Source organism: Lemur catta, chromosome 15 (genome assembly GCF_020740605.2).
Source record: "Lemur catta isolate mLemCat1 chromosome 15, mLemCat1.pri, whole genome shotgun sequence".
Classification (NCBI taxonomy): Eukaryota; Metazoa; Chordata; class Mammalia; order Primates; family Lemuridae; genus Lemur; species Lemur catta.
In genome coordinates this window covers 37071777-37087018 of record NC_059142.1, presented here as the reverse complement: position 1 = coordinate 37087018, position 15242 = coordinate 37071777, and the positions used below count along the sequence as shown (strand labels likewise).

General features: G+C 55.5%; 1 protein-coding gene and 2 non-coding genes across 3 annotated transcripts in view; 1 reads left to right on the top strand and 2 right to left on the bottom strand.

Moving 5' to 3' along the window:
* LASP1 (LIM and SH3 protein 1) overlaps positions 1-12207 on the bottom strand; it is a 38584-nt gene extending 26377 nt beyond the window's left edge. The window contains exons 1-2 of the mRNA XM_045526345.1: positions 11810-12207; positions 5002-5096 (exon numbers count right to left, since the gene is read on the bottom strand). Coding sequence (XP_045382301.1) covers positions 5002-5096; positions 11810-11878 — 164 coding nt within the window. The 5' untranslated portion in view covers positions 11879-12207. The remainder of the gene's footprint in view (positions 1-5001; positions 5097-11809) is intronic.
* A 516-nt stretch (positions 12208-12723) lies between these two features.
* Positions 12724-12795, top strand: TRNAC-GCA. Its single transcript has one exon. It is a non-coding gene; the product is annotated as a tRNA-Cys (tRNA).
* Positions 12796-14452: 1657 nt separating this feature from the next.
* On the bottom strand, positions 14453-14524 carry TRNAC-GCA. The gene has a single exon. It is a non-coding gene; the product is annotated as a tRNA-Cys (tRNA).
* Positions 14525-15242: the final 718 nt, after the last annotated feature.

Below are 15242 nucleotides of genomic sequence, written 5' to 3'. Positions count from 1 at the left end.
CCCGTGCACACTTGTGAAACCTGCTATAAGGCTTTGGGCTGGAAAAGGCAGGCATTACCACTGTGCCTGTTTTACAGATGAAGCAACTGAGGCTGAGTGTCAAGGGAGAGCCTTGTCCAGTGCACTCTCCCCTGTACCACAGCCGCCCGGCAGCTAAGGGCAGGCTGGCGTCTCTCTGTCAGGTGGACCCCAGCCCACCCCCAGCGCTCAGAGCACTGGGGGAAGACGTGCTTGACGGGGTGGGGGCAGAAAAAACCCCACCTGCTTCCAAGCTTGGCCGTGACGGCAGACCCTATGTGGTCTCGCAGCCACCCCCAGTTAGGACCTGCCTATTCCTCAGAGCTTTTCAAGAGGCCAATGACCTGTGGGGACACTGGGTGGGTGGCCTCTGTCCCAGGAGAGGGGTTACCCCTGAGGACCTCTGAGTCACCATCCTGCATGGAGGGACTACAAGGGCAAGGAGAGTACTGAGAAGCTGCAAAGTTTACCGAGTTCAAGGGCAACAGGGACAGCTTGCCAGACACCAGCCTCACTGCCCTGTCCTGGCCTTAGCTACATTCCAGAGGCAGAACAAGAACAGACCAGAGATCCTGAAAGCCCAGCTCCCCCTTTCCACACGTGACCTCACTCCTTCCAAGCTTGGACCCCTTCAAAAACCACAGCTTTGTGTTCAAGGAGGAGCAAAAATACATCAACTAAAGCAACAAGGAGCTTTTGGTTTTACCAAAAGGGAAAGGGGAAAAAAAAAAAAAAAACAGCCCCCACATCCTGCCTCTGGAAAGAGCTGCTGATTCCAAAAGCCCCTGCCGGGAACACTGCCCACAGGCAGGAGGGGGGGCTCCGGCTAACCCAGTTTCTCACCCATCCCTCAGGCCTAAGGGGCTGCTGGAGTGGTGGGGATAAGCGGCAACAAGGAGGCATTGTTTGACCAGAGGGGAAAAAGAGCAGTGAAAAAGATCAAGGCTAGACTGAAGGAAGAACTTACTAGCCCCTCAGGGATTGCAGACAAAATAAAAAAGAACAACAATAAAAAAAAAAACCCAAAGCCTACACCTGCCCCTGCTGGCAATACACAGAAAGGATCCTGCCAAATTGAGTGACGCATGGAGATGCTGGCCTCAGTTTCCTCATCTGTAAAATGGGGGTGTTAGGAAGCAATGTGATCCCTGAGGTCCCTTGAGGCCCTGACATCTGAGTGTGGGGATTTGGGGGTGAGGGGGAGGCTGCATTTGGCCACTTTGGCTGCCCATGTGCATTCACCATCCCCACCCCACACCCCTCCCACTCTCACTCCTGGTGCTCCCCCCCAGCTCCCTCGGACATCTGATCCCAATTGTCCCAGTCCACCATTGCCCTGTCCAGCACAGATGCCACCCCACTCCCATCTGAGGCCTGGGGGAAGGAGCAGGAACAGAGTACCTGGTTCCCCAGAGTCAGGGACCACTCCACCCTCCTCATCCCTCACCCCACAGCTCAAGGAAACTGGAGAATGGAGCCCAGATAGCTGCAGTCCGTGAAGACAGGAATGGTGCGACTATGTCCCCTTTTCCTTCTCCAGCCCGTGCCCATCCCCCACTGGACACCTCAAAAGCTGGTGTCCTTGGTCTGCAACCCCACCTGCTGTCCTGCTGTCCTCCAATCCCCAAGGAGGAGGCCCCCAAGTAGGAGGGAACAGGCTCATTTCCCCCATCCCCACCCCCGGCCCTGACCTCCAGGCTCCCAGACTATTTGCACGGAGACAAAGAAGCAGGTTTGTGCTAAGCCAGGGCGTGTGGACTGATCTTCCCCACGTTTGGAAAATCCAGTTTACAAAACAAATAACGGAGGGCATAAATATTTCTCTAGCCAGCAGAGCAGGCTCACCCCACCCACCTAGAAGTTCAAGAGAGAATCAGCGGTTCTTCCTCCACCGCTAGCTATTGTGCAAAAGCCAGAGTGTGGCCTCCACCTTGCCACAGCAATGCCTGCAGCCTGGATGTGGGAACACAACGCTGCCATTCAGTCCAGCTCCCCAGCCTTCCGTCCCCTGCCCCAGCACCTGCAGAGTGTCTGGGTACGCACCAGGCACACACGTGTGTAACTGTAGGGACATCCACACCAGGCAGGCTGGCTGTGACCTCTGGCCTGTGTTCTCTCCCCTGCCACACCCACAAGGAGAGAAACAGAAGGTCTTATCACTGTTTACAGTCACTTTCCAGAATTTAAATCTCAATCTTGAGAAGCCACGTGGCAAGACAGCTTCCACCTATCTTGACCACGCCCCTGCAAGATCCTAGCTCCCCTCAGGGCTCAGAGACAGGCAGAACACAGACGCCTCCCTGCACAGCAAACTCACACGCTCAGTCACTTGTGTGGGGGCCCCAACTCCCTGGCAAAGTGCTAAGAGAGACCACCTGTCCCTTTGGGTCCTGCACGTGTACAGAGAAGGAAGCCAGGCCTGTGGTCCACAAAGCAAGGCCAGAGCAGGAAAGCTATTCCCTGGAAGCCCCAAGATTCAGAAACCTGGGTGTCACGCAAAGATGGGGCCAGAGGCAGGAAGAAAACTGGAGGGAATGACAGTGAACACTTGGCACAGTGCCTGGCCCGTAGCTGGTGCCCAGTAAATACTCTTGGGTCTAGGCTCCAGCATGCCAGGGTAGGAATTTTTAACCATGGGGAAACCAAGGCTTAGACAGGTCCAGAAGGCACTCCTTATAGGTGAGGTCCACATCTGGTTCATCCCAAAATCGCCAGGTCTGGCTTGATGCCCAGACTGTCGCCGCAGGCTGCAGGAACATGCCTGCCCTGGGCAAGGTGCTACACAGCTGGGTCACAAAGATCCCACACCTTCTCCCTCACCAGGGTCTGTCCCGGGAAACATCCCAGCTGGGCCAAAGGTCAGCTGGGTCTGGCAGAGGCTAGGGCTATAAAGGCAGGAAAGGAAACCGACAGACGGGAACCTGTCTCTTCTGGCTGGAGGCCAGGAGAGAGACAGGGGAACCTCTGCCTCGCTTCATCTCCTGCCTCTCCTGGACGGCCCCAGCCCTTGAAGGCCTCCACTCCCCCTTGCTACAGACTCCCCAGAAGAAAAGTCAGCTGGAATTTGGCACTAGGCTGAGAAAGCGCAGAAGAAAACAAGGACAAGCCTCTGATTTTTCTCCAACTCCCAACGCGCACTAAATTCTAGGCTACTAGAGTCTTTAGGAAGAGACGTGAAGAGGCATGGAGCTCTTGCCGCCCAGTGGGATCTGGGCTCAGCCACACTTCTGTCTGGTGGGATGGGGGCTCAGAATCTAGCCTGAAGTGGTCCAGCAACCAAGAGGTTAAATGCCCTGGGTTCTCTGAACCCCACCCCACTCCCCAATGGAGGGAGGAAGTGGCAGAGAACCAGGGCTTGTGTGAGCCCTTAAGAATTTGAAGAATGTCCCATTTCCCTTGGGAGGGGGTAGGAGGGGCTGGGGAGGGGGGAGAAACAGTAGAAGTTAATAGAAGAAAAGGGGCAGCTGAAGCGGGGCCAAGGGCCAGGATAGAGCTGCAACCCTTCCTCAACCAACCCCTACCTGCCCAGTGCCCCATCCTTCCAGAAGGCACAGCCTTCATGTTGCTTCTTGGGTTTGAGATTGTATCAGGAATCTGTTTTCCCGGCACGTGGCACCGGGCGGCATATAGCCTGCTGGGGCAGGCAGTGTCTGCTGAGTGATCAAACCCCCAGAGAGGGCAGTAGAATTAACAGGGGAGTGGGAGAGGGGAAGGGAGAGATGGTCCTTCAAAGGGTTAAGCCCCTTAATGCTTTACAGACAAGTCCCAAATTTCCCTTCCTGGGTGAACTTTGGCTGCAAAGAGCCTCCTGAATGAGAACTAAAAACAAAACAGGTTGTAGTGACTCAGGCCTGTCATCCTAGCACTCTAGGAGGCCGGGGCCGGAGGATCCCTTGAGCTCAGGAGTTTAAGACCAGCCTGAGCACGAGTGAGACCGGTCTCTACTAAAAATAGAAAAATTAGCATGGTGGTGCACCCCTGTGGTCCCAGCTTCTTGAGAGGCTGAGGCAGGAGGATCGCTTGAGCCCAGGAGTTTGAGGTTGCCGTCAGCTACAGTGACGCCAGTGCACTCTAGCCGGAGCAATACTTGGACTCAAGTCAGATCCTAAATTTATGTGAATACCAACGTTGCCACTTGCAAGTGACTTGATCTTCTGAAGCCCCGAGGTCCCCAAAATTGAGTTCTGAGTTCGCACTTGCTACTCACAAGATCAACCTGAACATGTCGATGTCCACTCTGGAACTGCACGAGATGGGAAGGGGACCCCACCCCTATGCCCCCTCCCCACCCCCACCTCCAGCGGGCCAGGCTGCAGGCCCCAGAGCCCAACCTACTCCACCCAAAAACAGTCTGTGCAGCCTCCCTCACCAGGCCGGGAAGAGCTCAGCCTAGGCCAGGCCACACACCCCATGCAGCCCCTCATTTTTCAAGAAATGAACACCAGAAGGGATGGAGCCAGGGTTCCAAAGAGTTTTCTTGAAAGGAAAACCGGAGGAAGGGGCCCCCAAAGCCCAGGTGAGAAAAGAAACTGTCAATTGCTGTTTCAGGGAAAGAAACGAGGGAAAGTAAAGGGGAGACAGAGCCCCAATCCCAAACACACCTGGGCACAAACAGGCAGGTCACATACTCTCCAAGGACCAAGCTTGATCCCTCTCTTGCAACAGGGTGCAGGGGAAAGAACATGCTCACTTTGCCGCCCAGAGACTGGGTTAGAGCTAGCCTCTCACTAGCCATGCGATCTTGAGAAACTCCCTTCTCTTCCCCCAAGCCTCAGTTTCCTTATCTGTCAAATGGGGATAACAGCCCTTGCTTTATCCAGCTGACTTAAAGACAAACTGTGATTATTAAGTAGAGGGTGGAAGTGCCTGGCAATATCACCTTGGGCAATGTCACTCAACCAGCCAGTATCTGTGGTTACAGAAAGAACTCACTCGGGCGGGAGCCCAGGTGCCCACCCAGCCCCTGCCCAAAGCAGGACTCACGCGTTGCAGTAGGGCTTCTTCTCATAGCCCTTGTAGTTCTTCATGTTCAGTGTCATCTTGCAGGTCTCGCAATGGAAGCATGCTTTATGCCAAAACTGGGATGGAGACAGAAGGAGGACATCCATCAGACACCAGGACTTCAGGAAGGGGCACTCAGGAGGAGCGTTCCCTCCCAGGGACTGTCCTAGGTCCACAGCTGTGGGGAGAACATGAAATCACCCCAGGAGAGCTGGGGGTATCTCAGGTCACAGGGACATCTCAGGTCACAGGCTCTGGCAGCAGATGACACTCCCCTCCCCTATCCCCCACCAATCAGCCATGTGAGCTGATTGAGGAGGAGAAGGGCAGGCATGAAGGATGAGTGGGGAAGAGCCCAGTTATAGGGGTACAGCAGTCCCAGGTCAGCTCTACTGACCACCGACCATCCCTCCTGCCCAGAGCTGGAAATGTCTCATCGTTGATGCCAAGCTGAGCTGGGTTGCTAAGAAGCAGCCATTGAATATGAAGGGGCAGCTCCTCTAACCTCCAAGATCTCAGAAAAGGAAGGTCCAACCCCCACCCACACAGCCCCAGGACCCAGGTATCCCGCACCAGGGCCTCCTGGCGCACACACACAAGCCCCACTCGATCCTTGGGTGATGCTCCGAGCCGGAGTGTGGGAGAGTGCCTGGCAGCCAGTCTCCGCAGGGTACTGAGGAGCTCTGCTTCAAAGCCTTGGAGGTGGAACCCCCACAGGGGACATCAAAGCTCCACCCCCCATCTGTATGACCTTGGGCAGGGCCCTGCACTTGGGAGGAGCCCAATTCCTTATCTGTAGAATGGATATAATAACACCTACCCCCCTGGGATTGTTGAGGATTCATGAGAAATCCCCTGCAAAGCCCTCAGCCCAGTGCTGGGCACCTCAAGCAGTACTAGGATGTTAGGTGCTGGGCATGGCAGGCATGAGCCTTGGCCGAGGGGGCTCAACAGCTGACACTAGAGGGTATGAGTATTGGGGACCAAGTGAGGCCTCACTGTGCCCAACCACAGCTCCAATTCATTTGTCATTCGTGCATGTGAGAATGAGGGACAGGTATGACTCCAGCAAAGCCCAGAGACCTGGAACAAAGCCACCAGGACCAATCCAGGGTAGCCGATGGAGGGGGCAGAGCAGAAGGTGATGCGAAATGATGCGGCAGACGTGACCCCATCCCTGAGAAGTGTCGATGCTCAGGCAAACTCATGCAAAGGCGACATCCACGAGGCCCCACCCCCACCCCAATCAGCACCAACCAGACATCCTGCTGCCAGACCCCAGAATCCACGCTGCCTGAGTGACTTTCCCAGCAGTGGAGAGAGACCCTCCAGACCCCCAGAGAAGGCGGCCAGGGAAGGGCTGGGGAGATCTTCAAAGGAGCCCAGCCCCAGGGCTGGTTCTTGGCCATCTGTCAAGGAATTCCCCCAAGGTGGCACTTTTCCAAATGTGGTTCCCAAACCAAAAGATGCTTCGGAGACACTAGGGGGAGGGGACAGCAGAAAGAAAGCTGAGAATCTGGGAATCCACCTCTCCCACCATGGCCCACTTCAACCAGAGACCCCCGAGCTAATCTCAGGAGGAAATCATGTTCTGATAGGGTCTTCTCCCTATCAAGGAGACCCAGAGGAAAAACCTAATGGTGGAATATTAAACAGCATGATAGGAGACTCACTCTTGGGAAGAAGACCAGCTGGAGGTCTGGAAGCAAAGGGGTCTAAGCTTAGATCCCTCCCCAACCTGGGCCTATCCAGAGCCGCCCTCCCCACCATGCAGCAAATTCCAGACTCTTCCAGTGCGTAACCCCAAGACATCCAACCCACGGGAAAACTAAAACAGGGTGGTCCCTGCCCCCACAGGCTCCAGAAGTGACAGCCCCACTCCCTCCCCCAGTGGCTGGGAGGCGTTGGCAGAGTGCCCCAGCCTTGTCACCACCCAGTCTGCTGGCCTCTGCCTGCTCAGCTGCACATGCCCCTGCCTGGGCCCCCGCCTCCCCCCACCCCCGCGGGGGCCTGCCAGGAAAAACATTCTCCGGAATCCAGACCGTGACCCACTTTCACACACGTTCGCAGGAACACACACTGTCCCAGGACCCGGGACCTCCAAGGCTGCTTCCTGACTGATGCGGGGGAGACAGAGCGAGGGAGATAGACACCCCTACTCTAGCAGATGGCCAGCCCCCTGGAGAAGGGGGACAGAGTCCACTGACCAGGTTGTGGCTACAGGGCCATCACTCGATCCAAGGGCTCCACAAGACCCCTCCAGGCTGCCACTTGGAGGGGAGCCCCTCCACAAGGGATGGTCCCCATCTCCACCAGTAGTAGTTCTTTCCCCCTCACCTCAGAGACTCCTTGCTCTGGGCTACACATCATTAGAGGCTGGGGCAGGGGACAGCAGTCACCTGTTCCCGTAAAGGGGGCTCCGGAGCAGAATGAAAACAGGACTGGACTGAGTGCCCTCGGGTCAGTATTCAGTAAGGCAGAGGTGCTGGAAGGGGTCTTGGGATGGGGCAGGCTCCAAGCCTAGCACCTCTAGCTGCTTCATGCCACTCCTCTCCGCTCTCAGGAAGAGGGCTCCAAGGTTCAAAAAAAATCCAGCAGTTCCTGCCACTGTGTCCCCTTTGGAGTAGGAAAGCTGTGGGGAGGAGACGCAGAAAATGGCCAGTCCCTCCATAACCCCTGGAGCCATGCCTGGGCTGGGCACCAGGAGCCCAGGATGAAAAAAACCCTGTCCTGTTGCAACAGTCTGCTGAAGGACACTCTCAGCAAAACAAGTCAATACAATCCCACAGTGACCCTCTGTCTGCCTCCTTGCCCTGCCCCATGAGCCCTGTCCCAGAGCCAGAGCCCCCTCTTTCAGAGGCCCCAGGTAAGATTTTGGAGCATTCCGGGACTCAGGACTCGGGAGCAAAGTGCAGCTGGAGGCACACAACCCTAATCCTCCCCACTGCCTGCAAAGTCCATGGTTTCCCTATTCGCAGAAGCCACACAGTCCCCAGACCAAACCCCTGGTGCCCATGAGAAGCCTCTCAGCCCAGATCCAAGGCTCCGGGGGAGGGCCACCTTGACTTTCCCTTGCCTGCCTGCAACCCACTCCACAGAAAGGCAAACAGAGGCCGGTGGGAAGAGAAGCCCTGCAAGGACAGGGGCTAGGCTTGGGCCTGTCCCTCCATGGCTATGGGTGGGAGGGATGTGGCAAGCTTCAGGTCACTGCGCCTGCAGCCTGGCACCTTGCCCCCTGCATCCGGGCTGCCGGGGTGGCCATGACTCAGGGTTGGAGTATGAGACCTTCTCCTCCCTTCCTGTCGCCCAGGGTTACAGTTTCTCCCTCCTCCAGGGCAACACCAGCCTAGCTCTGTTGGCCACCTGGGCCACTGGCTTAAGGGCATAGATCTTTACTGCACCTCCACAAATTCCCAGGGGGACATTATTACTCTGTGTCCCCAGCTCCCGCTAAAGACCCCAGGCCCAGAGCATTCCTCCAGACAGGGTGAGAAAGGGGTGGGACCCGCTTTTGGCACTAATGAGACAGTGTAAATATAAAAGCACCTTTTGCAAACACACTGGCAGAAGAGCTGAGCAGAAAGAACTGTGGATGTGAATTCCCGCCCTGGTTCAGAGAGAGCGACAAGTCTCATCATTGATTCGAGACTCCGTGTATGGGGTTCATAATTTACAGGAGCAATCACGCCCACTTTGTGAGGCTGCTGGGAAGACGCACGTTGCAATACGTAGTAGCAATTATGAATGGATGGTCACAACATGACTGTGGGGTAGTCTAAGCTTCAGCTAGGAAAAGATGGGGCACCATGGCTGCAAGGACTCTGCCCCTTTTGAGGGAGGAGGAAGCGCTAAAGACAACCAGAGGCAGAGCCCACCCTAATGGGAGATTCCAGGGGAACTGGCGGCTGACCAATCCTCTACCCTCCCACCTGCTGTCGGAAGCCAGAGGAAGCAAGCCAGGGGAGAGGAATATGGTGAGATTCTTGACAACACAGGTTCCCAGACATAAAGTACGTGCACAAAGTAGGTGCTCAATAAATAACTGTCGAATGAATGAGCGAATGAGGTCACCCTGTTTCTCCCCCAGCTCTAATCCCAGAAGTCCTCTGGGGAAGCAAATCTCGACCTCCTTCCTCAAACACCGTCATCAGCAATACATACTTCTCCAACATGCAGAGCACACTGGGTTCTGCAGGTTGGGGGCAGGGTGGCCTTCAGAGGTGACAAGGCCTATGCCTTTGGGAGATAAGGTTCAGGGAGAAGAAAAGGCTAACACCAAGGACACAGCTTGTGCTTCAGGCCACACTGTGGGCCAAGTGCCAATAGGGGATTGCAGTGAAAGGGGTGAGCCTAATCCAACTCTCTCCTACTGTACCTGGGAGGCCTTGGGAAGTTGGTTATCAACAGCGCCTATGGGACTGAATGTTCCCCGCTCCCAGGTCTCAGCCCAGCACCCTCCAAGCACTGACCCTCCCCCGAATTCCAGGTACCTGTCCTCAATGCCTGGAACTGGTGGGGAGGAAATGGTCTGATACCTAGGTATTTCAGGCCTCCTGCGCAGTGCAGGGGGTGGTCTCTCTAAGGCCACTTCCTGTAGGGAGAGTTCCAAAAGAGAGGGAGGAATCACAATTCCCACTTCCCAGGGGAACCCCCATTTGAACGTCCTCTTCCAGCTAGGGCGAGAGAACTGGGGAGCGCACCTTGCAGGGTCCCTGCCCCACTCCCCTCTGACACACACCACTGAAGGTCTTTACAAGGGGAATGGGTGTGGGGCTGGACAGAGTATCCCAGAAAGGGAGGGAGGGCACAGCCTATACCACACCCCCTTTGGCACTGTGGCAGGCACTTTAGTGCACTGCCTCACCTCCAAGGAAATGACATCATCATACCCATCTGACAAACAGTGACTACTAAGGCCCAGAGCTGGTGGGAGCAGACCAGGAACTAGGACCAAGCCTCCCAGCTCCCGGGCTAGCAATCCTTCCATCGGATATTGCTTCTGCCTCATGCAGTGAATTGCCCACTGTCCCTTCCCAATTCATGTCTGTGGAGAAGGAGAACACAGAGAAGGCAAGATGCAGAGGCCAAAATCCCTACCTTCAGGGAAGGGCAAAAACCCCAGTGAGCAAGGACAGATAAGTTCTCAAGGGGAGATTTCTTCATCTAGTGGCTCCAAGTTCAAGTCCTACCCTCCAGAGGCTGGCATGGTCACCAGGTGACCAGGTACAGATCAGCACCTTCCCTGGTGCCCACAATATGTCCTCTCCTCCTGCCCACTCAAGCCCAGGAGGGACAGTGAAACAGCAGCAGCCCTGTATGCCCCCTTCCCCCAAGAGCAAGTTCAACTGTGTTTCAGAACCTCAAACCCCACCTCCTCATCCTGACTCACAGGCCAAGGGTCACTGAGGAAGCTGGAACCCCAAGGGGGAAGGGAGGACAAAATATCCAATGAACTGTCCTTTCCCAAACAAAACCTGGCTCCAGGTCAGCAATGAACTTGGCCCTGGGGCTCTACACCCCTCTTCCATCCCATGCCCCCAGCCTTGCACCACTCTTTCATTCAGTCCCCCCACCCCCGCCAGTTCAGACAGAAAGGAGGGACTATGTGGACTTGGAGCCAGCTTTGGGTGGTGGGTGAAAGGCACAACGAGGAAGGGGACAAAATCCCAGAGGCCTCCCCTCCACACAGGGAGGGGAGGCAGAGGGGCACGTTTTGCCTTAGGATCTTAGGGAGCTTACAAGACGACAGGATCCTACCCCAAACTGTGCGGGGGAAACACCCAGTTCTCCTCTCCACCCCACCCCCAAACGTATAATGGCAACCAGATGGACGAGTCCAGCCTGGGCTGAGGGGGGCGCGTAAGGGCCCCCAGGGGTCAGTGAATTTCCACAAGGCCACCCTCCCCTTCCCCCCTACACCTCCCCCTTTCTTCGGCTTCCCCAGAACTCAGCCAACCCCACCCTCCATTGGACAAACCTGCTTTGAAAAGTTAGCTCTTTGTTCTACATGCCGGTCTACTGGCTCTGACCACAATTTCAGGAGATCTCTGCGAAGCACCCCCCACCCACCCTGCTCCAGCACCCGACCCCGCCCGGCTCCAGCTGAGCGGCCCAGCACCGGGAGTTGGCTTTTAATTTGAGGTGGGGGTTGGGAAGCTATGGAGAAGATCTGCTGGGCCTTTAACTACTGAACCACCACGGGGGCTGCAGGGCGTCCAAAGCTCCGGTCCTTACACGAAGCCCCTTTCACCAGATGCAACACTCGTCCTCTGAGAGCCTCCGCCCCCCAGCCTCGAGACCAGGAAGCCGGGCCACCGCGGCCAGAACGGACGGCTTCCCGGGGCCCCCCAGCCTCTGCCCCGCCCCCCGCCGCCCCCTCCCCCACTGCCCCGCGCTTCCGCCTACTTGGCGCTCGGCGCAGAGGGGAGAGGGAGCGGCAGTCTCTTCTTGCTCTCCCGGCCCTAGGGGGCGGGACTGCACCCCTAACCTTGCCCCCACACACCCTGGGGCCTGGCTTCCCTGCTCCTCTCCCGGACTCCCAACCCGGGGACACAGAGCCCATCCTTCTCCAGTCGTGGCTGCCCGCCACGCGTGGACTGCTCGCCTCACTCGAAACCTCCTGGTTTCCAGACGGATCTGTCCCCATACCCTGTGACACCGCCCGCCCTCCCTCCCTGCATTCTCCAGGGATCGCTGGGATAAGGCGATAAAGACCTGGCCCTTCTCTCCCCCATCCATTCGGAGCACTGCTCAGGGATTGCAAAAACGCGTCTCCCGGTCCCGGGCTCACCTTGTCCAGACAGTTCACCTTCTCCGTGGGGTACACGATCTTGCCGCACCGGGCACAGTTGGGATTCATGGCTCCGGGAAAGGCTGGGGCGGGGACGCCCGAGCTCGCGCGCGTTCTCTTTCCCGGGGCGAGCTGGCGGGAGGCGGCCGCTGCTGCAACAGCACGGACGGCGGCGGCGGCGGCGGCTGGAGCTGGGGAACTGGCCTCCGCCTCCGCCCTCCTTCCCCTAATAAACACAGCGGGGAGGAGGGGCTGCACCGGGGCGGGCACGCGCCGCGGGCGCGGGCAGGGGCGCGCGCGGCGAGGCGCGCTCCCTGGGCGACGTGGGGCCGCGCGGGGGCGGGTTCCGGGGAGGGCTCCAGGGCCGGGGGTGCTCGCGCCCCTGTGCTCCTGGGCCGACTGCGTCCTTTGCCCGGGGCCCTTCCCGTGTTGGACGCGGCGCGGAGCCGGGCTGGCTGCACACCTGGGGCCCCCGCGGTGCGCGAGGCGGGCTAACCCCTCGCACCCGTCGAGGGTGGGGTTGGAACCCTCCTGAACGCCCGAACAGATTCACTGGATTCGGGGACTTTCCTTGCTACTTGTTGGTACCTGGCGTGAACCTGCGCAGCGAACGGGAACCCCCTGCCCCTCCCCTCAGCCCTCCTCCCACCCACACCCTTCCCCACACTTGTCGGGCGGAACCCGTCCCTCCCTCCTGGACTCAGCGCCACGCGACTCGGCTAGTTCTTCCTTCCCCGCGCCTCTGCCGTGCTGCTTTCCCCGGGGTCCCCTGGATCCGGGCACCTTCTGTTTTCAGCTTGGCTCCCTTTCCTCTTTCATTCTTCTGTCTTTATCTTTACTCGTTGTCCTCAGTGTAGCAGCTGCAACAATGTCTTAGCACCCAAAAGACCCACCTCCGAGCGCAGGAGCGGCGCGGGGGTATAGCTCAGTGGTAGAGCATTTGACTGCAGATCAAGAGGTCTCTGGTTCAAATCCGGGTGCCCCCTTAGTGGCTTTACCTCCTTTTTCTAAAACCCGTTTTTCATTCTTGACTGATTTTTAAACATTGGATCGTAGGCTAAAAGAAAACAAATACGGGAAAAGTCCCTTCCTCATTTTTCAACCTTAGCAGAAAGCTTTCGGTTTTACTTTATGTCCAGCGAGAGGAGGAGGGGTGGATACGAGCACAGTCAGGTACAAAAGCTGCGTGCGCGTCCCCATCAGTGGCGCCAGAGGTGTCGGGATTTCTGCGGCCACCGCCACCAGCCGCAGATGTGTCCGACGGTCCGCAGCGCCGGGTTGGGAGGACAGGATGCCTCCCCCAAGTTGGCACTCTGTCTGCAGTGGGGGTAGGGGAACAGGATGACTCCCCCAAACTGGCGTTCCATTTCCGCTAGGGGTAGGATGTGGGTCAAAAGAAAGAAACCCACACACGCAGCCCTTCTCCAACTTCAACTTTCTGTATTACCAGTGGCAAGGATGTACTGTGCTCACCCATGCCTACTGCTCCTGACACAAGCAGTGAACGCGCTTCGAGAACGTGAAAATGGCAGATGCACAACCATCAGCTCATTTTAATGTGCAAAAATAAAGTTATAACCCAATACAAAGTGATATAAAGGAATGCAGAGGATCTCAAACTGGAGCGTGCATTAGAATTACCCGGAAGGTTTGTTAAAACACCTCCAGCTTCTGCAGGCCTGGAGTGGGACCCCAAGAATTTGCATTTCTAACAAGTTCCCAGGTGCTGCTGGTGCTGGGGGTCTGGGGACCACACTGTGAGAATCGCTGAAGTAATACCACAAGGCCATCGAGTTTCATAACCTAAAGATGGGAACAGATATCTGCTGGTTGCGGGACTGACGATGTCACTGTTGGGCCAACGGAAAACGTTAACTGTGAAAAGAGAAGTAAGGGCTTCCCCCTCGACTAGGTTTTGCCCAAAAAAAGGAAAAATAAAGGAGAAAGGAAGAGCCATGCTGCCTGGGTCAAGGGGCAGCTGCGATATTTTAAACTCGGAATCTGGTTGTGTCATCTCTCGGCCCGGGGGGAATACTCGAGAGCATTTTTTCTCCCAGCTCCCGTTACTGTGAGCTGCTGCGTCTGCAGGCCAGACAGGGGAGGGGGAAATAACCAGTTTTTCTCCCCTTTCCTGGATACCAGGCCTAGAACTTACTATCTGCAAGTTATCAGGACAAAGCCCTGCCTTTGAGCCAATATAAAGAAGAAAAAGAAGTGTTCACCTTTTACCTTCTACCTTATGTCTATGTCAGGTCCTGTTAAACTTCATATCTAAACCTTCTGAGTTTGGATTTGTTCTCCTAGCCTTCCCAGGCAGGATACGAACTCCTGACCCCACCCCCGACACGCCATTTTTTACCTCCAAACAAATTATAATTAACATTACAGCACTGGGTATCGAGCAGTCTCGGATAGGACTAGCTTGGCCCCTTCGTTTTACCAGTTGAAAGTACGGGTGGGCTTCTGGGCATTTCACGTTTGCAGCTCAGACCCATTTTAAAGCAAGCTCGCTGATGCTCTCTACCCCTTAGGTAGGTAGGTAGGTACATGGAAGGGACAAAGGACGCATACGGTGAGTTTTGGATTCGCGACTCGCTAACTCGGATTAATCCTGGGTGGCTGTGAAAAACGTAAAGGAGGCCCAGGGGGCACCCGGATTTGAACCGGGGACCTCTTGATCTGCAGTCAAATGCTCTACCACTGAGCTATACCCCCTCTCCTGGCGAAAGTTTGGTAAATTCCTTCTACATCAATTCCAAAATTTTTATCCTGCCTATCATTTGTTCAAACAGGGTCTTTTTGCTGGATGATACTGAATTTACCAATAAAGAGTGACAGATGAAAAAAATCAATCCGAGACATAGCGGTAGTTTGAAAGCTTGTTAACTTAGGTACCAATCTGGCTTTTTTACCAATAAGCCTCAATTATTTATCCACAATCCCCTCATCTTTCTTCCCTAACAAGTTAGAGAACAAAGTTCTTACAAAACTAGATAGGGAACCCTTTTCCCTGTTCTCTCCAAAGGAAAAGAAAGAAAAGTATCATTTCTGCATTATGTAATTATGTAATTATATATCTGGATAAGTTCCCAAGTTTTAAATTGTTAGGTCAAACCAAGAAAATATATACATGTGCTTGAGATTAAAGTTTCATTAAAAAAAATACAAACACCAGCTAAAAGACACCTCCACTGAGAGGACTTCCTGGCTACACACTCAAGTGGTCCCCCTCTCTTTTTGTGGAGCACATACTGTATATCCCTCTCTAGGTGCAGGACATACGGTACTTTCAACAGAAAGACACAGAGGTTCTCATTCTTACTGAGTTTACAATCTACTGGGAACAGACTAGAAACAAATGCACAAATGAATAAACAAGGAAATGCCCAGTAGTGATAAGGGAAATCATTAAAACAAAAAACAAGATGTGTTA